The 26910-nt window shown below is 38.4% G+C and overlaps 1 protein-coding gene across 9 annotated transcripts in view; it reads left to right on the forward strand.

Annotated features, from left to right (window-relative positions):
• CDK8 (cyclin dependent kinase 8) overlaps positions 1–26910 on the forward strand; it is a 243372-nt gene that overhangs the window by 32116 nt on the left and 184346 nt on the right. For 8 of the 9 annotated variants that reach the window (XR_014236821.1, XM_082365098.1, XM_082365093.1 and 5 more), the window contains exons 2-3: positions 14257–14332; positions 26147–26257. Coding sequence is in view for 7 of the 9 variants with exons in the window: in XM_082365093.1 (XP_082221219.1) it covers positions 14257–14332; positions 26147–26257 (187 nt within the window). In the remaining 2 variants the exon portion in view is untranslated. The remainder of the gene's footprint in view (positions 1–14256; positions 14333–26146; positions 26258–26910) is intronic. The other variant, XM_082365097.1, reaches the window with a different exon arrangement.

The following is a 26910-nucleotide window of genomic DNA, read 5'->3' on the forward strand; positions in this document are numbered from 1 at the left end:
CAGAGATTTTCTCATCCTGCCTTCTTTTCACCTTAGACCTTGTTAAAGAGCTACCTCACATTTTCTTTGTTCTTTACCGTGGCTTTCTGTTCTTGTTCTCCTCTTTGCCCTTTCTTCTATTACAATGCATTTGGCTTCAAATAATAGAAAATTCTATCTCAAAATGATTTTTAAGTATGGAAGTTTCGATGTCTTACAAAACCCTTAAATCAGGATTTAAGGCAGCCTCCAGCCACTGTTCTCCAGACGCAGCACCTCATTGTTGTCATTGAGATGCCAGGCTCCTTCCCTCTCTGTCCTGTCGTCTTCAGCATTAGCTTCATCCTGAGGCAGATCCTCTCATGCAGGTAAAATAGTTACCACAGGCACGTGGGGCTCTGCTTCCCAAGAGAGAGATTCTCTCTTCCAGAGGCTCTCTGATGATCAAGTCACGCCCCCGCCCCTCCCTCTCAGGGAAGCCGCCCAGCAGTCTTCACATGACTCATTGGCCAGAATTGGTTCATAGCCTGTCTCTGAACTAATCATAGGCAAGGGAAGTAAAATTACTTTTGGACCATTCTGGCCCACCTGGGGGCTAGGGAGGGCTCATCTTCTTTTTTTTTTTTTTTTTTTTTTAATATAGTGCACCAAACCTGTCTTCCTCCTTTTTTTTATTTTTATTTTATTTTATTATTATTTTTTTTAAATTTATTTATTTATTTATTTTTGGCTGTGTTGGGTCTTCGTTTCTGCGCGAGGGCTTTCTCCAGTTGCGGCGAGTGGGGGCCACTCTTCATCGCGGTGCGCGGGTCTCTCACTATCGCGGCCTCTCTTGTTGCGGAGCACAGGCTCCAGACGCGCAGGCTCAGTAGCTGTGGCTCACGGGCTTAGTTGCTCCGCGGCACGTGGGATCTTCCCAGACCAGGGCTCGAACCCGTGTGCCCTGCATTGGCAGGCAGATTCTCAACCACTGCGCCACCAGGGAAGCCCCTCCTTTTTTTAAAAAAAATGTTTTATTTAGTTGTTTTTGGCTGCGTTGGGTCTTCGGTGCTGTGCACGGGCCTTTTTCTAGTTGCGGCGAGCGGGGGCTGCTCTTCTTGGCGGTGCGCGGGCTTCTCATTGCGGTGGTTTCTCTTGTTGCGGAGCACGGGATCTAGGCGCGTGGGCTTCAGTAGCTGTGGCACACGGGCTCTAGAGCGCAGGCTCAGTAGTTGTGGCGCACGGGTTTAGTTGCTCCGCGGCATGTGTAATCTTCCCGGACCAGGGATCAAACCCGTGTCCCTTGCATTGGCAGGCGGATTCTTAACCACTGCGCTAGCGGGGAATCCCCAGGGCCCATCTTCTTTTGAGGCACATAGTTACATTAAGGAAAAGTAAATAAACTTGAACAAAACAGCATTCTGTAAGAAGGAATCAGGAGGAATGGATACTGGGTAAGTAACCAACAGTGTCAACTGCATATATGCTGTGCCAGGCCCTGTGACAGCAAGTATTTGTCACTTTTCCCTGAAGGTGTCCCTTCTCCTTTTTAACCTCTAACCCTCTTTGTATGCTCTGGTGCTTCTGTGCTCATCTTGTTTTGATCCTTCTTACCTTTCATAGATGTGGGCATATTACTTTTAATTTGTATGCAATTGAAGTTATCAGCATAAAGTAGACAGTTATATCTCTAAGATCTTTGTTATAATCCTCATGTTAACCACAAAGCAAAAACCTACAATTGATACACAAAAGGTAAAGAGAAGGGAATCAAGACATGCCACTGCAGAAAATCATTGATTCATTAAGGAAGTCAGCAAGAGAGGTTGAAGGGAATATGGGAATTACCAATAAGCCAGAAAACAGTTATTAAGGTGACATTAGTGAGTCCTTATCTATCAGTAATTACTCTAATTGTGAATGGGTTAAAATCTCCAATCAAAAGACATAGAGTAACTGAATAAATTAAAAAACAAGACCCAACTATATGTTACCTATAAGAAACTCCCTTTAGTGTCAAGGGACACACATAGGCTCAAAGTGAAAGGATGGAAAAAGATACTCCATGCAAGTGGAAACCAAAAGAGAGCAGGAGTAGCTATACTTATGTCAGATAAGACAGACTTTAACTCGAAACCTGTAGCAAGAGATTCTTTAAAAGCCAATGATAAAGGGATTATTTCACCAAGAGAATAATATAACAATATAATATATACAATCATAAATATATACCCCCCAACATTGGAGCACCCAAATATATTAAGTGTAAACTAACAGATACAAAGGGGGAAATATGATACAATATGGTAAGGGACTTCAGTAACCTACTTTCAGCAATGACTAGGTCATCCAGGCGGAAATCAGTAAGGAAAGATTGGACTTGAACCACGCTTTAGACCAAATGGATCTAACAGACATATATATATATATATATATATATATATATATATATAAAACATTCCATCAAACAGCAGCAGAATATACATTCTTCTCAAGCACACATGGGACATTCTCCAGGATAAATCATATGTTAAGCTACAAAACAGGTATTAGCAACTACCACAAGGGCGTGACTCCCTCTCTGAACCTGCCTGTGTGTCTATCCACACGTATTGTACTCTTTTTCCTCCTAATAAACACTTTACTTGCTTCACTACAAAAAAAAAAAAAAAAAAGGTTTTAGCAAATTTAGGAAGATTGAAATCATATCACCTGACTTTTCTGACCACAGTGGTATGAAACTAGAAATCAGTAATGGGAAGAAACCTGCAGAATTCACAGAATGTGGAAATTAACACACTCTTGAATAACCAGTGGGTCAAAGAAGAAACTGAAAAGGAGATAAGAAAATACGTTGAAACAAACAAAACTGGAAATACAACATATCAAAACTTATGGGATGTATTAAAAACAGCTCTATGAAGGAAGTTTATAGTGATACATACCTACAGTAAGAAACAAGAAAGATCTGAAATAAACAACTTCACTTTACACCTCAAGGAACTAGAAAAAGAACAAACTAAGCCCAAAGTTGACATAAAGAAGGAAATACCAAAGATCAATGCAGAAATAAATGAAATAGAGACTAGAAAGATGATAGAAAAGGTCAATGAAACTAAGAGCTGTTTTTTAAAGATAAACAAAACTGACAAATCGTTAGCTAGACTAAGAAAAAAAAGAGACGGGATTATTCAAATAATGTCAGAAATGAAAGAGGAGATATTACAAACAGTACCACGGAAATACAAAGGATCATACGAGACTATGAACAATTATAAGCCAACAAATTGGATAACTTAGAAGAATGGACGAATTCTTAGAAACATACAACCTACCAAGACTGAATCATGAAGAAAGAGAAAATCTGAAGAGACCAAAACGAGTAAAGAGATTGAATCGGTAATTGAAAACCTCCCAACAAAGAAAAGCCCAGGACAAGATGGTTTCCTTATGGAATTCTGCTAAACATGTAAAGAAGAATTAACACCAGTTCTTCTCAAACTCTTTCCAAAAATGGAAGAGGAGAGGATCAGTGCTAAATATATTTTTTGAGGCCAACATACCCTGGTACTAAAGCCAGATAAGGGCACTACAAGAAAGGAAAACTACAGTTCAATATTTGATGAATATAGATGCAGAAATTTTCAACAAAATATCTGCAAACCCAAGTCAGCATTACATTAAAAGGTTTATGCATCATGATCAAATGGAATATATCCCTGGCATGCAAAGATGCTTCATCATACGCAAATCAGTAAGTGTGATACACCACGTTAATAGAATGAAAGATAAAAATCATATGATCATCTTAATAGATACAGAAAAAGCATTAGACAAAATATAGCCTTTTTTTCATGATAAAACCTCTCAACAAAGTGGGCATAGAGGGAAAGTACCTCAAAATAATAAAAGTCATATATAACAAGCCCACAGCTAACATCATACTTAATGGTGAAAAGCTCCAAGCTGGGTTTTTTTTTTCCAAGTGGGAAATTAATTTTTCCCACTACCTTTACATTTTGGGATTAGTCTAGTTCTGATAATTATGGGTACTTCCCTCCTTTCCTGTAGTCTTATTGTGCCTTTTCTCTTGGCTTCAAACCACTCAGAATGTTAATTTGTTAAATCATAGGTTTTAAACACAATTAAAATTTTTTCACCTCTTTGCTCTCTTTCAGTTTTATACAATTGAAAGATTATAGATATGTGAATGCTACAAATAAAACTTGAACGTTCAGGTGGTCTTTTGTTTTAAGGTATCAGACCTATTTTTTTGTTGTTCATAGAATATATGACAACAGCTTTAAATGAAAAGTTTTTGATAGCTTATATCCGCTCATTGCCAGATAAGTTGTTAGGTAGACACTGACAGGAGCAGAGTTAGAGAGAGAGAGAGAGAGAGAGAGAGAGAGAGTGTGTGTGTGTGTGTGTGTGTGTGTGTGTGTGTTTTAATGACAAGCAAAACAGTCTTTCTTAGCTCATGTGGATAGAGGAGGTGTGTTCATTCACATGTAACCCATTTGCACCGTGGTGATGCTGCCTGAGAGTATTTTACATGGAAGCAATTTGTAAACGAGTTGGTAGCCACACTTTCAGAACAAACTGATGCAGCCTTGTGGGGAGATGTTTTCTGGAATGACTGCCTGTGTTTGAGGTCCAGGTTTGCTGCTGTCTAGCCTTGTGACTTTGAATTCTCTGTCCTCGTACGTAAGATAGGATAATGATTGTAAGTTGTTGTGAGTCATTATTAAACACAACTCTTGCTGTATAAAGGACAATCTGTCATAGCTATGTAAACTATATAATAACCATGGTACATTTTTTCTTCATGAAACACCTGTATAATTATTCTCATGTCTATTTGAGTTAAAATAGTACTATGGCCAGTTAGTAACTTAACTATACTAAAAAATTATTTTCTTCTTCCTCTTCCTCTGTGTATACATATACACACATGTATATTTGGCTGTATATCTGTATATATCTCTGTATATATGTGTAAGTATACATGTATATATGTATACATGTATATATGTATACATGTGCACACATTTACACATGTATTTTAAATATATTTATGTACGTGCATAATTATTTATACAGAAAGCATGTATGCATCCTCTCTATACATAACTACATACATGCAAAACACATATTTTATGTAAATTGTTCCAGATCATGTGAGGCATGGCCTTTAACATGCGTTTATCTTAAGTGCTTAGTATAGTACTTGGTATGTGGAAAGTGCTTGTTACACATTGTCATCATCTCCTGGGAGTCCCACTCCTTGTCTCCCTGTCCGGAAGTCACATTTGTTGAATATCCACTTGTGGAGAAATAGGCTTTCTGGTATTTGGGGAAGTTGGAGGCAGAGGTATGCTTCCCACTCCTGGGAAATGTCTCTGCTTCCTCCCCACAGGTGACCTTGCTCCCAGAATTAGGAGAACACAGGGCTTATAAATCTACTAGTAGAGCGATTTTTTTGCAGGATGGTATGAAAGTGCCAAATATAAAAGATTACTATTGATATTGCTGCAAGACTTAAGCTTCTCCAATCCGACCCGACCCCGGCTGGCGGCCAATGCCCCCCCAACCCTGCCCACTTGGCGATATGCTGCATCTTTTCTTACTCTGTGCGGCTATCTCGTTTCTGGTGAGATGTTACATCCTTAGCTAGTTACAGTGAGTCCCTGGCCAATTTTACGTTATGTGTGATTGAGGTGGGGTGGGGCTGGAAGGAAATGGGAGAAAGAGACAGGTTTCTTCTTGCCTGTGAAGCCCAGCACCTGTATCTGGGGTTGTTCTTAGGCAGCTGGCTTGAGTTTATCACTCTTTAATTCCACTCCTGTTTACTTATGTATTGAAAATAGCAAAATTTATAGTTTGGGTACTTGTTATTTGACTTTTGGATTATTGACAATAGCTTCCTAATTAACATTCTTGCCTCCAATCTTGATCCTACTAGTGTGTGCTGATGTTGTGTGATTTTTAAGTCTAATCTAATCAGATCTTAATTTTATTGCGTTTAACATTGTCAAATATCTATGTAATTCTGTTGAAATTTTCATAAACTTTACATATCTTTGGCATTTGCCAAATTTAACTGTCCTCCCACCATAATTTTTTCCCCGTAATTTTATGAAGTTTTATTTTTGTACTTGAGTAGTGATAGTTCCATTTAACTGATTGTTTTTGCTGTTTTTTTGTACATAGAATTGAGTTGAAAATACTGCTCGATACATGGCATCCTGGCATTGTCAGTCTGTACGAGGCCCTACGTTTTTCTTTATTTTTCATCCTCTAATCTCTGTCCCATTCTCTTCTTCCATTATAATAGGCTCCCATTCTTATGAATTTAAAAGGTAGATTAAGGGAAAAACATTTATAGGGTACCTTAATAGCACATCAATCTTGAGTACTTATTCACAATAATACTTGGAGTACAACACGTTAATATTTAAGAAATGTTCAGGTGTATTCACATGCCCGATGTAATGCTACTTTTAAGAAGAAAATGTTTGGGGCCAAGTAGAAATAAATTAGGCAGATATGCGAAATAGCAGGAAAGACCAGTTATTAGGGAGGAAAATATTACACATTAATTTCTGTTTTCAGTGTTGGCCCATTTCTTCTAGCACGAATATTAAGGAGAAAAAGAATGATTATATGACCAGTGTCAAAATATAGTTCTTGAAGTCAGGCTGCCATGATTATATAACTTTACTCTTTGTAGAGTTATGTTCAGAAAAATGACACTGGGAAGGTGATCTAAGAAAGATAGGTTGGTAGTTGTCTTTGATGGAAACCCCCTACATTTAGTGATATCTGATCATGTTACTGTAATCTTGTAACTAAACAGACAGAAAGGACCAGGAGTTTCTTTCTAGTTTCCAAGGTTAGAAATACTTTTTAAGCTCTGCATAGCTTTTTTCCCAAACAAGGTAAAGATGTGTTTGAAGTATGAGAGCTAACAAATTGAGCTTAAATCCCACAAGATAATGCAGAAGAGAGAGATTCATAGCTAGGTTTACAAGAAGCTTTGTAACTTCTTGGAGCTTGGCCTCTGGAGTTGCCAAGAGACTTTAAAGTACCTCCTGTTGGGTCTGTCTTGCTCACTGGTGTATCTCAGGGGCTATAGCCGTGCCAAGCACAGGAATGCCCGCAAATCAAGAATTAGTAGGTCTAATAATCTTTTAAATAAGCTTATGTCATTAACCAGAAAGTTAACTTGTGGATTTCATTTGTCAGAATGATCAAAAGAGCAAAACGTGTTAACTACGGCAAGGAATTTTAAGCAAAGTATAGCATGGCTAGTTAGAATGTGTTCTCTGAGAGCTGACCCGATGTAAATTAAAGGGACTGTTGTTTCAATTTGCTTTAATGCATTGTGACTTCATGTAAGGTAATTGGGCATCATGAATGTTACAGGCCACCGGAATGCACCTGTAGGAAAGTTTACTTGCCTGCTGCAGCAAGGGCAAGTGCACACTTGGGAACCAGAGCAAGTGGGGCTTTGTAGGTAGGTTTGGGCTGAATGATTGTAAGGAAAGACTGGGACGTAGACCAGCTCTGCATTGGATACTGTTGTGAGGTGGGGTCAGTTTGGTAATTGGGTACCTGAGTATTCTGTTCAGGGATAGGAGGAATGAAGCAGAGCTGGGGACTCATTGGTTAGAGAGCAGTAATCACTCAAAAAAAGGACCATTTTAGTCATTTTGCCATTCTGGTGTGGCCTTGGGCAAAACTTTATTTCCTGTTTGCCTTTTCTACTGGCCTTGCCACTAATCTGTTAGGGATATCACAATCTGATTTTCAGTGGGGTTTATTTTCACTTTCTCAGTCCCTCTTTTTGGCCAGATTCAGCCATTAAGGACGTTGTTCTGTGAAATCCAGATCTTCTCTGTGCTGGAATTCTGTTGATCAGGAGACTTCAGAGAATCTCATCTACTGTTGGACTGAAGTCAGTTCTTTGTGAATACTTTTTGTTGTTGTGAGGTCAGTTATTGAATCATGCGAAGCAAAAATGGCTGTGCACATATAAGACTCTGGAGATCGCATTTGAGCTCTAGAACACTGACAAATGCTGAGAGATTATGGACAGTTTGTAGTCTACTTCTAAGCCAAGAGCCAAGGTCCCAAGTGTGGTTTTGGTGTAGACAGAAACTTTCCTCGGTTTGACATCAGAGGGGCTGTCTGTCTTGTTTACTATTTTAGTTTACCATTTTATGGACTTCTCTGGTGGTGCAGTGGTTAAGAATCTGCCTGCCAATGCAGGGGATGTGGGTTCGAGCCCTGGTCCAGGAAGATCCCACATGCCATGGAGCAACTAAGCCCGTGCACCACAACTACTGAGCCTGCGCTCTAGAGCCTTCAAGCCACACTACCGAAGCCCGCGGGCCACAACTACTGAAGCCCGCACACCTAGAGCCCGCACACCGAAGAGTAGCCCCTGCTTGCCACAACTAGAGAAAGCCTGCGCGCAGCAACAAAGACCCAACGCAGCCAAAAAGAAATTAAAACAAAACAAAACAAAATAAAGAGTTGCTTAGTAGTTGAGTGTAATTGCCCAAGAACTAGAGTGAGCTGAGTTGCACCCAAAAGAAAGTGGCTACAATCTCAACAGTTGGCTTGTTTGCATATTTTAGTGAAATCCTGAGCAAATTGCAGCCAAGTATGAGACTCATACAAGGAGTGACTGGGGATGCAAAGGGCAATATTATAGGTATCATTGTTAGAGATAACAAGTATCTGTTAACAATTCAGAAATTTAAAGCAGCAGAGAGGAAGGGAAGAGCTGGCGGTGGGGGCAGGTGGGGAAAGCATGCAGATTAAAGCCTGACCATCTTTGATTCTGGCCATTTAGATTTTGTTCCATAAGCCCTGGGGGTGGAAGCTCTCTCTCTCATGCTGCTTGATCCAAAGGTCTTGGGTATAAGCTTTCTCATTCTAAGACCATCTTCTGGATGATTCTTAGCAATCCTCAATTTGGGGTCTCTGGCTGGACAGTCTTGCAGTAACTTGAGGAAGTATTGTGTTGTTGTAATTGAGAGCTATGGATCCAAGGAGTTTTACTGCAGAATATGGCAAGGTCATTTCCATGGGGGTTCAAGTCTTTCCCTAACGATGCTTCAAAAATAACCAAACACCTAATCCGAGAGCATGTAGAGCTGATTAAGTATCTGGCAAGGGAAGATAGTTGTTTACATCAGTGATAAGGTTGAACAGTTCTGGAAAATTATTATGTTAACCAGAATTATTACGTCACATAATTATCATTTCTTTTCTGTGATGGAAATAATTAAGATATAGTCTCTTAGCAACTTTAAAGTTTACAATACGGTATTATTGTATATAATCACTGTGCTGTGCGTAGATCTCCAGGATTAGAGCTCCAGGATTAGAGCTCCAGGATTTTTTATCTTCTGGTTGCAAGTTTTACCCTTAAACAACATCTCCCCAGTCCCCCAGCCCCCAGCCCCTGGTAACCACTATTCTACTTTCTGTATTTACGAGAGACTGCACATATAAGTGATATGCATGCAGCATTTGTCCTTCTCTGTCTGACTTGTCTCACCTAGCATAATGCCTTCAAGGTCTACGCATGATCCATGTTACCACAAATGGCAGGATTTCCTTCTTTCTCGTGGCTGAATAATATTGATCCTTTTTAAGTGGCCCATTACCCATCTTCACTGGAAGCTTGTAAAATCTACTGCTTGTCTCCACTTTTCTTAAATGCCTAAATATTGTCTTGATGTGCATCTGTTTTAATTCATTTGTGATAGGAACTCACTGAACCCTTCAGGTTTACAAATCCTGTCCTTCAGTTTGGGGAGTTTCCTTGAATTAGTTTGTAAGTTTTCTTCCTCTCTTTTCTCTGTTCTTTTTTTCTGAAACTCCTAATTATTTGTGTGTTGGATTTCATGGACTGGTTCTCTAACTTCCCTGTTTTTATTTCACATTTCTCTAACTTTGTTTTATTGCTCTGTTTTCTAGGCTGTCTCTTCAGTTTATCTTCTGCCCAGCCAGTTCTGCTTCCAGATGGATCTTGTCCTCTCAAGTCTCTGCTTTGGAGGATTTGGCTCTGCAAATCTAATTGGTTCTCAGCTTTCTTCGCTATCAGCTTCTTATTTGATTTTCTTGGATCCTTGTCATCAGCTACTGTTCTACTGTTTGTCCACTTACATTCTAGTTTCCAAATTTTTATGCTATCTTCTCTCTCATTTTTCATCCTTATGGGTTTATGTCTTTAAAATTTTTTGTTTGCCATAGTTTTAGTAGGGTGTTAGGAGGGGAGTGAAGTTGGATATGTGTTCAGTACTCTATTTTACCAAAACACTACTCATTTTTTTTTTAACCACTCCTTTATAGCCATTTTATATTTTTGACTTCCCTTCCCATCTGTTAAAGGCAAGTGTTCATCATGGCTGCGCCCTCTTCTTTTTGGTCTTCTCACATGACACACTTGCTCTCAGCTTTGTTTATTTATTTTTAAATGTGATGTTTTCTTGTCATACCCATATGTTTTGTACACTCCTTGAAGTGAAGTATACATACTCTGCACCCTTTGGAGACAGCTGGCCTGAAAGTCCCCCTCCCACCCTATCTCTGTCTGTTTCTAAGGTAGGCAAACCTCAGGGCTGTCCGTGTGTTTCCATGATTTTAAGATGCTGCCCGTCTTTGCTATTCTCTGAGCATGCCAGATCCTGTCCGTGCTTCTGTATTTTTGTACATGCTTTTCCCACTTCCTGGGATGCCTCATATAACTACTGATTTCTTTTCCCAGCCCCTCCTTCCTTTCCTGACAAACTTCTTAAGTCTTAAGAATCTCTGCTTAAGTAGACTCTTTCTGAAGCTTTCTTTCATCTTCCTTCAACCCTTCAAGGTATAGTTAGTTGATCATTCCCTCTGTTTATAGTACTATTATACAGAGCACCGTACTGCAGTTATTACTGATACAATCTGAGTACTTCGACTGGATCGTGACTGAACGTAGGGAACGAATCTTTTTCCTCTCCAGGGTGCCTTTTTACAAAAAAGGGTTGTGTGGATGGCTAGATAAATAAGTGTGCTCTGTAAACCACAAAGCACTATTATGTTATGATGGTAATTATTATTAGGTGATTTTTAAGAGGCAGTTGCCTTTTTGATAATCACACATCTTTTCAAAGTTTTTTATGTTCTCCTATTTTACCTTTCTGATAACTTACTTTTATAAAATATAAAACATGTAACTACTTGGGATGGGGGAGAGAACTGATTGCAGATTAGAATTTTTTAGCTCATTTTGAAGAAATTTTCACATGGCTGTCTTTAACGAGGAGAAAGTCCAGGGGTTGTTGTCAAGGAGGTGAGTGAGTTAGTTTCTGGTTTAATTTATTTGCTTCCCCACCGCTCTCTCTCTCTCTCACCTTAGAAGGCTCAAGTCTAGGAAGTTATCCTCAACAGTAGATATAACAGAACCTGTTACACTCCTGGGTTGACCATCTGGTTAAATCAGTACCATGCACATGAACTGTCTAATCTCTAATAGATTTATTCTGATCCCAATTTCATTTTATTTTTGTGTCACCATCTTTAATGTCTCCTTTAATTCTTTCAGAAATCATTCAGACTTGGTGAACATTAAGTACAGATATTCTTAGTGTATTTTTAATATAATGTGTGCCCATGGTGCTTTACTAGAAAGTACTTGTAAATCTGATTGTCGTAAAACAAATCTTTTTTCAGAAAAATAATGTAATTGTGATTTGTTTTTACAACTAAGGATATGGTGTAAATATGTTATAAAAGGAAAGATAAAGTTACGTAAGCTTTATTGATAATTTAAAATGATAAAGTATTAAACTTATTGATTTTATAAGGAGTTACTCATCTGTTCAGTCAAACCTTCACTCTTTTCAGAACTCTGGCTCTATCACTCTGCCCTTACTTTTAGTATTTGACCTCATTTCCAACATCAGAAAAATATGAAAGCCATCAAAATGAGAACTCCCCTGGCTTTTTGCCTCTGAACCAACTTCTTTGCAGCTGTATCTATCCTTTCCTCCCTCCTTTGTCTTCCTGTTAACAATGGAAGACACATTGCTCCTTCTCGCTCTGAATCTAATCTCTCCCCAGCATTTCAGTCTTTGCTCTTCTCGTTTTTCCCTCTCATCTCCTTTTCTCTGGGTTCTTCCTTTCAGTACTTAACATAATCAAGTCTCTTACATCTTAAAAAAAATTCTTTAACCTTGTGTATTACTCCAGCTGCTGCCTTATTTTATCACCTTCAAAGAATTACCTACTTCTATTGTCTCAGTTGACTTATGCCCCATTCATTCCCCAGCCTTCTGCAGTATCGACTGCCAGTACGTCACTGCGACTATTTTTGCCTAGTCCAGTATCCCCTGGTGACTTCATCACTGCTAAATCCAGTGGACACTGCTCACTGCTCACCTTGCTAGACTTCTCGGCAGCTTTGGATACTGTTTACTCTTCTGCCTTTTTTGAAAATCTTTTCCTTACCAGTCCTGCTCTTTGGTCTCCCCTCATGCACTCTCCCGGCTTGGTTGACAGTATGTATATGCTGATATCTTCAGCTTTCTCTTGAGCTTTAGACGTGCTTATTCAGCTTGCCATCCCCACGTAGCTGTCTCACAGGCACCAGACTCCGCCTGCACACAGCGGAGCCGTCATCTTCCTGTTCCCTCGGGCCTTTCCTCCTGCTGTGTCTCATGTTCCGGGGGACGATGATGTGCTGGCCTGTTCCCTGGGGCAGGAGCCATTATGTCCGACCCCATCTCCTTCCTCATCCCCAGGGTTCTGTCCTTTGTGCTGCCGGTCTGCCTTCCGTCGCTCCAGTCTGTCCCCTCGGCAGCAGCCAGCGTCTCCCACCTGAGTAGTTTGGACACTGTGGACTTAGCTGGTTTCTCGGCTTCCTGTCTTTATTTACTGCCCCCCAACATTTAAAAGGCCGCCAAAGCAGAGGAGGATTGATATTCTCCTGTTTAAAAATTGTTAACGGAGCGTCTCCTCTTGTTCTTGGAGTATAAAAAGACGTTTATGATCTGGTTCCTAACTATATCCCCAGCCTCATCTCCCGTTGTTTAATGTATGTTCTTCAAGTGCTTTTCCCTCACCTCATGTGCCTTCACACTTTGTTCCCCTCTTAACACACACACACACACACACACACACACACACACACACACACCACAGTTCTCAGAGTGTGATCTGGGAAGCTCTAGGTGTCCTCAACATCCTTTCAGAGGGTCTGCAAGGTCAACACTGTTTTCATAGCAGTGCTGTGTTATACGCCTTTCTTCACACTGATTCTCGCGGGTGTACAGTGGGTTTTTCTCAAAGGTGACGTCGCACGTGATGATGCCATTGCTCTGGTGGATAATGGATGTGTGCTTTTGTAGGCTGTGTTTTTCAAGAGTTCCCATTTTTCAATTCTAAGAGGGTTAATATTGATAGAACAAACAGAACCTCTTCAGGGTCCTTGGTGACATCTAAGCGAGTAAAAGGGTCCTGAGCCCAGGAAGTCTGAGGACTACCATTCGGGCCTCAGTGAGATGGGATTTCCTCTGAGAAGGCTTTGCCTGGGTCCCCAGGCAAAAGAGTGGCTTTTGGGTAGCTCTGCGGTTCGTACTTGCTCTGTCACAGCGTTATCATATTGTCTTGTGGTGGGTTAGTTATCTCTCACCACCAGTAGCCACAGAAAGCTCCATAAAGGAAGGAATTCCCTTGTATCCCCAGGACTTAGCACAGTTCTGGAGACACAGTAAGTGCTCAGTAAACATATGTCGAGTGAATCCCTTTGAAGGTATTTGGGGATATGAACTATATAACATGTTTTAAATCATAACCATTTTGTACTTTATGAATGATGCATTCATTTCGTAATTTTTTTGACACCCCGATATCCGAATGGGTTTTAAGAGACCAAGTTTTATATATGCATGTGCGCGCACACACACACACACACACACACACACACACACAGAGGAAGTGTATACATATTAGAGCAGAAAGAACCTATTATTGGAAGTCAGGAGCTTCATTTCTGAATCTTTCTCTTCTGCAAATAACCATAGAGCCTTGGACAAGTCTTTTTATTCCTTGGAATCTAACTTCCCTCATCAAGTAATGGGATTGGAATAGATTAGCTAAAGTTTCTCCCGTATGAAATTATGTGATTATATGTGAAAGGTGTCAAAGTGTATGTGATTTATATTTATTTTTATTTTATTTTATTAAAAATGCACATACATTTAGATTTATCTGTATATTAAAATAACTTTGTTTTTACAGGAAAGATGATAAAGACTATGCTTTAAAACAAATAGAAGGAACCGGGATCTCTATGTCGGCATGTAGAGAAATAGCAGTAAGTGAAGCTCTTTTTATCATCATTATTATCAACTGACTTATGGATGTCACCTATATAGGTCTCTGATTGTATTTGTCACATATACACATTAATTGAAAGTTGAGAAATATTTTTCATATCTACTATCTATAGCAAAATATATTTGTTTTTTAAAGAGAAGTGAAGGTGGCATGTAGTTCTAGCAAAAATTTCTATGCAAATTCACTTATTTGGGGTTAAGTAAATCTCAGTTGTTTATACAACTATATATTTTTCCAAAAAATGTCACTAAATAGTTAAGGATCCAGTTATTCTTATTATTTCATCGAGTGCAATAAAATTTTTTATTATGTTACATGTTAATTCATATAAAATTAATATTTCTATTTTAATAAGATGAGATTAATGTCATTACTTATGAACTTAAAATGAGATTGTTATTTGATTTTCATTGTATCTGTCTGTTCATTTGAATAAGTAAAATTATATACCCCCCCCTTTTTGGAGGCATACCATTGCCATATGGTAATTAGCATCTCATTTTGATTCTGAAGGAAAATATTCTTCATGTTAATGAAGAATAATTTAATAATTTAATAATTATTAAATAATTATTCTTACATTTAAAGTGAGTATTCTCTGAGACTTTACTTCAGCTTTTACTGTTGTGAAACTACGGGTCCAAACTTGACTTTTCTGTCTTTAATCAGAACATTCTAGAATATATATTGTAATAATCTTTACTTTTTTTTTTTCTTAAATCACATTTTCTTTTTTTTTTAAATTAATTTATTTTTGGCTGTGTTGGGTCTTTCTTTTTTTTTTTTTCATTTATTTATGTATTTATTTATTTTTGGCTGTGTTGGGTCTTCGTTTCTGTGCGAGGGCTTTCTCTAGTTGCGGCGAGCGGGGACCACTCTTCATCGCGGTGCGCGGGCCTCTCACTATCGCGGCCTCTCTTGTTGCGGAGCACAGGCTCCAGACGCGCAGGCTCGGTAGCTGTGGCTCACGGGCCTAGTTGCTCCGCGGCATGTGGGATCTTTCCAGACCAGGGCTTGAACCCGCGCCCCCTGCATTGGCAGGCAGATTCTCAACCACTGTGCCACCAGGGAAGCCCAGGTCTTTCGTTTCTGTGCGAGGGCTTTCTCTAGTTGCGGCAAGCGGGGGCCACTCTTCATCGCGGTGCGCGGGCCTTTCACTGTCGTGGCCTCTCTTATTGCGGGGCACAGGCTCCAGATGCACAGGCTCAGTAGTTGTGGCTCACGGGCCTAGTCGCTCCGTGGCATGTGGGATCCTCCCAGACCAGGGCTCGAACCCGTGTCCCCTGCATTGGCAGGCAGATTCTCAACCACTGTGCCACCAGGAAAGCCCATAATCTTTACTTTTATTGCTTTCAGCCCTCTGTCTACACAGATATAGGTTGTTGTGACCTGGAGGTATTAATTTAAATAATATTACTCGTTTAACAGATTCTATACCACTGGGTTTTCAACTAAGAGTCATTTATTGTGTATCATGTTGACAGGAACTAAACCAAGAAGAAGTAAACATAGAACACATAGAGCAAGTCAGGATCCCTGGCCTTAAGTGTTTGCACACTGATGAAGACAGGCTTATAATTCTTCTAATAATAGGAATGGTGTGCCGAGAACTATGGTAGGAGGGAATAGAGAATGGGAAAAGGGTATATGTATCTAAACTAGAGAATCAAGGAAGGTTTCAGATTTTGGAGGACATGTAAGAATTACCTCCATGAGCGAAGAATAGGAATGAGATGGAGGGCATTCTAAACCAAAGGTATGCTGTATTGGAAATTATATTTCATTTCATTGATAAAATTCTTATACTCTTGTATCTTGAGGCAAGATATCTGTACATTAACTTCAGTTCTGCAGCATCTACTATTCTCTATATTCTAGTCGGTTTTAAAGAATTAAAATCTGTTGAACTATGGTCAGTGATGTTGGTCATCATGATAGGGATGACCTTCAGAGGGGCAGGGAGGAACCGGAAGGGGAGACAAGGGGGAGCTTTCAGGATGCTATTCTGTTTCTTGGTTTTGCTCTGGGTCTGGTCATGTGGGTTTCACATGTGAAAACTCACTGAGCTGTGCACTTAACGTTCATGTGCTTTCCTCTGTCTTTATTATTCTTCAGCAAAAAGTTTTAAAATCAAACAAAACTCCATTCACTTCAGGAACAGACATTCTTAGCTTTTTATCTATGTTGATAACTGTAAATGCAGTTAAGCACAATAAGGAGTATGAAAGCTTATTTTTAATGTACTTGATTGTGGTTTTTCAGCCTAAGGTGAGCAGAAATTTTTAATTTTGATGAAGTCTCATTTACTAGTTTTTTCCTTTTATGACTATTGTTTTCTGTGTCTGGCTGAAGAAATCTTTACTCACTAATTGTGAAGATGTTTCCCTTTGTTTTCTTCTAAAGTCTTACAATTTTAGCTTTACTTCTAAGTCTATGATCTGTTCATTTCATTTCTGTTTGTAGTCTGATGTAATGTTTGAGCATCTCCTCCCCTCACCCCATGTGAATGTACAATTGTAGCATCATTTTTTGAAAAGATTCTTTCCCATTGAATTCCTTTGGCATCTTTGTAAAAAATTAAATGACTGTAAGTGTTGGACTATTTCTGGGCTCTATTCTGTTGCATTGATCGCTTTGTCTATCCTCAGCCAATACCAGATAACTCTACTTTACGTACAGAAAGACTTGAAGTGAAGTGGTATAATGCCGCCAGCTTTATTTTTTGTTGCAGGATTGTTTGGGCTATTTTAGGTCCTTTGCATTAGCATGTACATTGTTGAATTGGCTAGTAATTTTTATTTCTAAAAAATGCCTGCTAACATTATGGTTTGCATCAATTCAGGGAGAATTGAATCTTAATAATATTGAAACTTCTAAGCCATGAAAGTATGTCTTACTTTCATGGCTTAGAAAGACATACTTTTCCATTTTTTAAGGTTTTTAAAAAATTTCTCCCAACAATGTTTATAGTTTTTTAGTGTGGAGGCTTTACACACTTGTTAAATTCATTCCCAAGGATTTTATGTTTTCTGACATTATTATACATGGGATTATTTTTTAAATTTTGTTTTCCACTTGTTTGCTTCTGTATTTGCTTCTGTATTCAGAATTGATTTTTTAAAAATATTTTATATTATATAAATTATATTTCTAAATTCACTGGTAGGTTTGGTGATGTCTTTGGGATTTTCTACATAAATAATTATGTCATCTATGAATAGGAATAGTTTTACTTCTTTCTCTCTTTATGCCCTTGATTTTTTCTTTTGCATTGGCTAGAGCCTCTCAGAAGATGTTGAATGGTGGTGAGAGCACGCATCTTACTTGTTCCCAGTCTTGGGGGAAAGCAGTGTTTCACCATCAAGTTAAATGCTAGCTATAAGTTTTTTATAGATACCATCAGTCAGGCTTAGGAAGTTCCCTTCTATTTTTTTGTAAATGGTAATGAATTTTATCAAATGCTTTTTTTCTACATGTCCTGAAATGACTTTATAGTTCTTCTCTTATTCTGTTATATTGGTAGACTACATTGATTAATTTTCTAACATTTATCCAGTTTTGCAGTTTTGAAATAATCCCTGCTTGGTTATATATCACTCGATTTGATTTACTAATGTGTTGCTAAGGAATTTTAGGTCTTTTGAAGAATGTTAGCCTATGATTATCGTTCTTGTAATGTTTTTGTCTTTGGTATCGAAGTTGTGCTGTCCTCACGGAACAAGTTAGGCAGCCTTTCTTCATCCTCTGCATTGACAGAGTTTCTGTATGGCTGGCAGTTATTCTTCCTTGAATGTTGGACAGAATTCACCGACCAATATTATTTCCTTAATAGATATAGAGCTCTTCACATTTAATATTTGGTCTTGTGTATGATAAGTCCTATTTTTTATGTAATTTGTTCATTTTGTTTGTTATTGAATTTATTGGCACAAAGTTGCTAATAATATTCTCATTATCTTTTCACAAATGTGGCTTCTATAGTGGTGTCCCTATTTCATTGTGGACTTGGTAATTTGTGTTCTCTGTCTGTATCATTGATTTTTGCTCTTATCTTTATTATTTCTTCTACTTACTTTTGGCCTGCATTTCTTTTTTATCTTCTTCTTCTTTTTTTAAATATTTATTTATGTATTTAGACTGCACCAGGTCTTAGTGGCGGCACGTGGGATCTTCGTTGTGGCATGTTTAGCTGTGGCATGCAGACTCTTAGTTGCGGCATGTGGACTTCTTAGTTGTGGCATGCATACTTCTTAGATGCAGCATGCAGACTCTTAGTTACGGCATGAATGTGGGATCTAGTTCCCCAACCGGGGATTGAGCCCAGGCCCCCTGCATTGGGAGCGTGGATTCTTACCCGCTGGACCACTAGGGAAGTCCCTCTTTTTTATCTTCTTAAGGTGGACTGTTAGGTTATTGATTTTTTAAAACAGTTCTTTTCTAATATAAACAATTAAAACTATAAATTTGCCTCCAAGTAGTGTTTTACTTGCATTCCACAAATTTTGTCACATTGTATTATTATTATCATTTAGTACAAAATAATTTCCATTTTCTTTGTGTTTTTTTTCTTTTATTCATGGATTATTTAGAAATATATTGTTTAATTTTTAAATATGTGAGGCTTTCCAGATAATTTATTGTTGTCAACTACTAATTTTTTTCTGTTGCGGTCGGAGAAAAGAGACTATATTTTAGCAATATATACTGAAATATTTATAGATGAAATCATATGTCTGAGATTTACTTCAAAATAATTCAGGGTGGGGTGGGAGGAGCGGATATGAATATCGATAAAATGAGATAGGCTGTGAGTGGATGATGATACATGGGGGTAGTTCTATTTTACTATTCTATTTACTTTTGAAAATTTTTCTATAATAAAAATTCAAAAGGAAAAAGGATCCCATCTGTCTGGCAAGTCTTCTCAGACCTCTCTCCTCGCATTTATTATGGAAGTCCATTGTCTGAGAAGTCCGGTTTCCCCACCACTCACCTCCATTATTCTCTTACTATCTATACCCAGTTTGTTCCTTTCATAGCATTTATTACAAATTATAGTTATAAGGAGTTTCTTTTTATTTGTTTGTTAACTTATTTTCTGTTTGTGGTCCCTACCTCTGCCTGACTGGAATGCATTTCTTCACCAGTGTGTGCTAGTTCTCACACACAGTCTTTTGTTTAATAAATAATTGTAAAAGGGAGGGGAGAAGGAAAGAACTCTGAGAATTTCTACTGAAGTTAAGAGCACTGCATGTCTTCATCCTCACTGTATTCTAAGCGGCTTGCTGTGTATTTCCAGAACTTCCTGTGAGTCATGATCCCTTTGGCTTAGTGGTGTTCAGACTTCTTCAGTGGACTGTCAGTGTACCAAGGGGCCGCCTTGTGGTTCAGCTACTGTTAAAGCTTACATCTGCTTTAGCCTAGGCACCTCAGGTTTTTTATATTTTTCTTTAATTAATTTGCAGGAATTCAATTGAAGAAAAGTTTCCACAGCTTAAAAAAAAAACTGAAATAATTTTGGAATAATTTTACTGATGCTTTTATAGTAATTTCAACTCAACTCTCATACTTAAGGCGTACATTTAGAATTTATTATTTTTGGTATATTGTAAAATTTTAATATTAGAAATCAATGTTATTTTGAGAATATTAGAGGTTTTCTTGCCTATTTCTCACTCACCATGTAAGTGGTATTTATTGACAAGATAGTTTTAAATGCTATTTATTTTTTATTTATTTCTACTTTTAGAGTTCAGATTAAGTGTGATATTGTATGGCATAGTTAGAATGAATTAAGTTTATGACGAATGATGTTTTAAAACATTTGTATTTTTAGCAGTGAGCTTAGTACTCAGGAAATTATAAGATTTTATTCCCAGTAGAATTAGGAAAACTTAGGCGGTTTCTGTGATGAAAACCATTGTATAAATTTATTTAAACCTTCTTTCCATTAAACATTTTTGGACATAAAACCTTCAAAAAGGCAAAAACACCTTACACGGTGCTAAGAATAGGCATCTGCACGCCATGGGCTCTGTGTGGGGTGGCGAAGTCCCTCAGATGTGAAAACCGCTTATCACCCCCAGCGTCTGAGCACCCGCCCCACGGGGTTCCGTGGGGCACTTACGACCCCCCCGGGTTACCTGAGCTCTCATTCTGGCTTTACCACTTAACGGGCTTGTAGGACCCAAAGCAGGTGACGTAATTTCCCCGTGTTGTAGCTTCCTCTTTGTAGAATGAGAATAATAGTTATCTCATAGGGTTTTAGTGCGTGAGGAGCGTAGGTCACTTCTGGGACACAGTAAACTCTGGGTGCACGTTAGTTCCTCAGTCAATGCCAGTTATCACTGCTGCAGCCACAGCACGCGAACTGCCTGCTCACTTGAACTTGTCTGCTGCCAGAGGACTTCAGCGGAAGGTCTCGGCACATTTTATATCCCGGGACCTAGTGCAGCATCTGCCTCAGGGCCTGCCTGGCATGTGGCAGGCATTAGCTCTGCTAAATGTAGCCCAGCTTCCTGGTCTTTTGGAAGTGCTTCAGTGTAAATATTTACTTAGAGGCATTTCCCCACTGAGACTCTCAGCTCCATCTCCAATCCTGCAGTGACCCATCTCCCAGCATAGCGTGTTGTACTTACTCAGTAGTGATAGCTATTTACTGTACTAGTTTGCCAAGGCTGCCATAACAAAATACTGCAGACTGGGTGGCTTAAACAACAGAAACTTATTTTCTTACTGGTGGAGGCTATTGATCCAAGATCAGGGCGCCTACAGAGTTGTTTCCTGTGAGGCCTTTCTCCTTGGTTTGCAAGTGGCCACCCTCTTGTGGCCTCTTCATGTGGTCATCTCTCTGTGCATCTGATCTCCTTTTCTTGTAAGCTCACCATTCAGATTGGATTAGGGCTCATCCTCCTGACCTGTTTTTAACTTAACTGCCTCTTTAAAGGCCTTATCTCCAAATAGAATCATTCTGAAGTTCCGGGGGTTAGGGCTTCAACACAAGAATTTTGGGAGGACAGTCCATAACGCTTACCATTACTTACTACCATAGTAATAGTACTTACTCACTATTAAAATCATTGCCCTCAAAGACTTAATATTTGACTAATCAGATAGATTTTTTAAAAATAGAAGTGGATTGATTTTTTGATGAAAGCATTGATCTTAGTCCACAGTTTAGAAGCCAAAGGGTGTGTTGTGTGATGCCCTTTAGTTGGTGTATTTTCTTTATTCGTGAACTCAGTTATTCATGTCTTTACCAGGTATTTAATGAGCACGTACCAGGCAGTGTGCTAGAAACTAGCAGTGCAGGGCTGAGCTAGACACAGTGCCTACCACTGTCCAGTTCCTAACCTAGTATATATTTAAAATATCTCTGTCTCTGGATGATGAGGAGAATTACTCCCCCTGGGTGTTAGGCCTTGGGACGTGTTGTTGTTAGACCAAATTACTGGCTTTGTATTTTAGAAATTAATTAATTAATTTTAGAAGCATTTGAATCCTGATTCTAACCACTACCTAGGAATGTGACCTTGAGCAAATTATTTAATCCCCTTACACCACCATTTTCATAGGGTAATTCATGATTAAGTGAGATAGTGCATGTCATATGCTTAGCCTCATACTTGGCACCTAGGAAGAGCTTAGTAAAATGGTTACTGCTGTTTCCTTTTTAATACAGGAGCTAAACCTCATCTTGGAGGTGAGATGGAGGTGACAACTAAGAATAGCTTTATATGTAGGTTTCTAATAATTGGAGAGAGCTTTTGCCAAAGCTTTGGAGTTTGTTTGTTATAATTTCTACCCTGCTGATTTCCAGAAAGGATTTGAAATAGCTGCCCAGCTGAGAAGTGTGTTCCAGTTGTGAGGTAATGGAGAAAACCCTGACCCAGAGCTGACATGCACTTAGGGCTCAGTCCGCTCTTCCAGCCAGCTGGCTGATCTTGGGCGACCCTGAAGTCTAGGCTTTCCTGTATCAGATTCTTTGCCTTGTTTATTAATTAGCAAATGGTCAGTTTTAGATATTGACCTTACGTTTCTGAGAATTTGTATATATCTCTGGAGTTTCATAAGTTTGAAATTATATTCGAAAAGCAGAAATATATAACTTGAATTTAATCTTGCTCCTGAATAAAATAATCATCACTTTCCAGAGAATAATCATTAATATAAATGACTTAATATATAGTCCATTCATAGTCTTTCCTTTGCTGAATTCATTTCAGAGCACCTAATATCTTGTTAACATTACATTTACCTTGATACTTGTTTTGGTGAAAAGTGTTCTTATAAAAGGTACTGAAGTCCTAAGTTCTAAAACCTTGACTTTCTCACATGTCTGTCATGTATTTGGAACACATTTGCAAGGCACTAAGTCAGTTCTAACTGATAGAGACAGACTATCAGGCTTCATGAGAAGTTTTTTCTTGTCATCATTGCTGTTGTATTTGTTTTGCACGGGGGGTGGGAATGCTTTGTAACTTACGGGTCATTCGGGCCGCTTGGGTTATTAAGTGGAGATAAAATAAGGAGATAAAAGATTTTAAATAGAAGAATGTCTTTCTAGGAGATGAGAAAGGTTAATAAACCCATGCAAATGTGTTCTACTTGCAAGTTTCTGTCTGTATAAGCTCTTTATTATTTTGTGAAAAGTTTACAAAATTTTATTCAACTTTCCTTTGTAATTTATAGAAAAAATAGGTACTGTATCTCACAGAGTTACAGATCTTAGTTCTTATCTGATATTTGCTGGTGATGAATGTTGTATTTTCTGTTGTTGCTGTTACAGTTGTCCCTTTGCATCCATGGGTTCGACCAACCATGGATAGGAAATATTGGGGGGGGGATTTCCAGAACGTTCCAAAAAGCAAAATTTGAATTTACCATGTTCCAGCAACTATTTACATAGTATTTACATTGTATTAGATATTGTAAGTAATCTGAAGATGATTTAAAGTATAAGGGACTTGAGCATTGGGGGATTTTGGTACCCTCCTGGGGCAGGGTGGGGTTGGGGGGTGGTCCTGGAATCAGTCCCCCTCAAATATTGAGGGACGACTATAGATCGTTTTTTTAAAATAATTACAAGCTACAGATTTGTTTTAAGTTTAATTGTTTTGTGACGGCAAAACATAGACAACTAGTAGAATGGGAGAAAATATTTGTAAATCATATATCTGCTAAGGGATTAATATCTAGACTATGTAAAGAATTACAACTCAATAGCAACAACAAAAAACCCAATTCAAAAATAGGCAGAGAGGGCTTCCCTGGTGGTACAGTGGTTAATAATCCACCTGTCAATGCAGGGGACACGGTCCGAGCCCTGGTCTGGGAAGATCCCACACGCCGCGTGCAACTAAGCCCATGCGCCACAACTACTGAGCCTGCGCTCTAGAGCCCGCATATTAGATATTAGGCAAAAGACTTGAATAGACATTTCTCCAAAGAAGATATACCAGTAAGCACATGAAAAGATGCTTATCATTAGTCATTAGGGAATTGTATATCAGAACCACAGCAAGATACCACATCATACCTATTAGGATGTGACTATTACAAAAAGAAAATTTAAAAAGGTAAATACAAGTTGGTGAGGGTGTGGAGAAATTGGAATTCTCATGCATTGCCGATGGGAATGTAAATGGTAGAACTGCTGTGAAAACCAGTTTGGTGGTTCCTCGAAAAGTTAAACATAGAATCATCATATGATCTAGCAATTCCACTCCTAGGTATTTACCCAGAGAATTGAAAGGAGGGACTCGGGTACCTGTACACCAATGTTCATAGCAGCATTATTCACAGTAGCCAAAACGGGGAAACAACCAGTGTCCATTAGCTGATGAATGAATAAACAAAATGTGGTGTATACATGGAATGGAATGTATTGGGTTGGCCTAAAAGTTTGTTCAGTTTTCCCGTAAGACAGCTCTAGTAACACTGAGTTGTCTTTAACTTCATTAGAAACAATTTTGTTAGATTGTATTGTGACAGCTGTCATATCAGTGTGCATTTTTTAAAAAGCATCAAAATTGGTGAGTTTTTGTGTAGCCATTTTAATATTGAAGATGGAAGAAAAAAAGCAACATTTTTGGCACATTATGCTTTATCATTTCAAGAAAGGTAAAAACGCAACTGAAACGAAAAGATTTGTGCAGTGTATGGAGAAGGTTCTGTGACTGCTCGAACATGTCAAAAGTGGTTTGCGAAGTTTTGTGCTGGAGGTTTCTTGCTGGACAATGCTCCACGGTCGGGTAGACCAGTTGAAGTTGATAGCGGCCAAATCGAGACATTAATTGAGAACAATCAACGTTACATCACTTGGGAGATAGCCGACATACTCAAAATATCCAAATCAAGCATTGAAAATCATTTGCACCAGCTTGGTTGTGTGAATCACTTTGATGTATGGGTTCCGCATAAGTTAAAGAGAATAAAACCTTCTTGAAGGTATTTCCGCGTGCGATTCTCTACTCACACGTAATGAAAACGTTCCATTTTTAAAACAAATGGTGACGGGTGATTAAAAGTGGATACTGTACAATAATGTGGAATGGAAGAGATCGTGGGGCAAGCGAAATGAACCACCACCAACCACACCAAAGGCTGGTCTTCATCCAAAGAGGGTTGTGTATATGGTGGGATTGCAAGGGAGTCCTCTATTATGAGTTCCTTCTGGAAAACCCAACGATTAATTCCAACAAGTACTGCTCCCAGCTAGACCAACTGAAAGCAGCACTTGACGAAAAGCGTCCAGAATTAGTCAACAGAAAATGCATGATCTTCCATCAGGATAATGCAAGACCACATGTTTCTTTGATGACCAGGCAAAAACTGTTAGAGCTTAGCTGGGAAGTTCTGATTCATCCGCTGTATTCACCAGACGTTGCACCTTCGGATTTCCATTTATTTCGGTCTTTACAAAATTCTCTTAATGGAAAAAATTTCCATTCCCTGGAAGACTGTAAAAGGCACCTGGAACAGTTCTTTGCTCAAAAAGATAAAAAGTTTTAGGAAGATGGAATTATGAAGTTGCGTGAAAAATGGCAGAAGTAGTGGAACAAAACGGTGAATACGTTGTTCAGTAAAGTTCTTGGTGAAAATGAAAAATGTGTCTTTAATTTTTACTTAAGAACCGGAGGAACTTTTTGGCCAACCCAATATTCGGCCATTAAAAAGCTATGAAATTTTGATGCATGCTACAACATGGATAAACCTTAAAGACGTTATGCTAAGTGAAATAAACCAGACACAAAAGGACAAATACTGTATGATTCTACTTATATAAGGTACCTAGAATAGGCAAATTCATAGAGACAGAAAGTAGAATAGAGGTTACCAGGGGCTGAGGGGGAGAGGAAAGTGGGGAGTTATTGTTTAATGGGTACAGAGTTTCTGTTTAGGATAATGAAACAGTTCTAAAATGGATAGTGGGGATGATTGCACAACATTGTGAGTGTACTTATGCTTCGGAATTGAAAATGGTTAAAATGGTAATTTTTATGTTATGTATATATTTTACCATAATAAAAACATTAAAACAAAACAAAAAAAGAAACCAGCTAAACAATAGCAACCATACAGACAGATTTACACAGTTGTATCTTTTCAGTATCTTTTCTCCACTGATTTTTACTCATTTGTATGGGCATCTCAAAATTGTATGGGTACTTATTAGAATTTTAGGATTGATTGCCATTAGGTTTGTATTGCCTTTGAATTACAAATGGTATGGGGTTTTTAATGCTATTTTTATGGCAAAGATTTTTAATGAGTCTCCTTTGTTTTGCAGTTACTTCGAGAGCTTAAGCATCCAAATGTCATCTCTCTTCAGAAGGTGTTTCTGTCTCATGCTGATAGGAAAGTATGGCTTCTGTTTGACTACGCTGAACATGACCTCTGGGTAAGGTGAATTGTTGGTGGACATGGAGCCATGGTTTCAGTTGGGGATTAAGAGGGACTGACTGAAAACAATTTTGGGAGCTCATCTTCGTATGAGATTTACATTTTTAAAATAAAAGTAACTTCCTAGAATGTGGTTGAGGAGTTACCAACACTAGAGTATTGCTTTGTATTTTTACTTTTGGTCATATCAGTTTGACCTTTGTGACGTACTACAGAAAACAAACAACTCTTCAATATTGTTTCCTAGCTTTAGATTTTTGATAAAATAGAAAAATTAACAGTAATAACTATTTTCTTATAAAATTTAAAAGCAGCATATTTCCTTTTTTTCTGTAATGTAAAGAAATGTAAGATGAGAAGGTGATAGGGAAATGAATATGTTATGTTTGAAGGACTAGATTGAGATCTAATGGGCCTGTCTGTCATTTGTCATGTGACCTTAGGCAAATCTCTTAATGGCTCTGAAGCTATAGTTTCCCCCATCTGTAAAATATAATACTTTTACTGCTCTTTTTTACAGGATTTTCCTGGAGAACAATTTTGTATTCAAAGCCTTATAAACTAAGTGTTCTATACAAGTACAGTAGAAAACTTGTTAATCATTTATTGGGTATCATTCACAATTGATATTCAGTATTCTAATGTATTTCT

Source organism: Balaenoptera borealis (genome assembly GCF_965194805.1).
Source record: "Balaenoptera borealis genome assembly, chromosome: 18".
NCBI classification, from domain to species: Eukaryota; Metazoa; Chordata; class Mammalia; order Artiodactyla; family Balaenopteridae; genus Balaenoptera; species Balaenoptera borealis.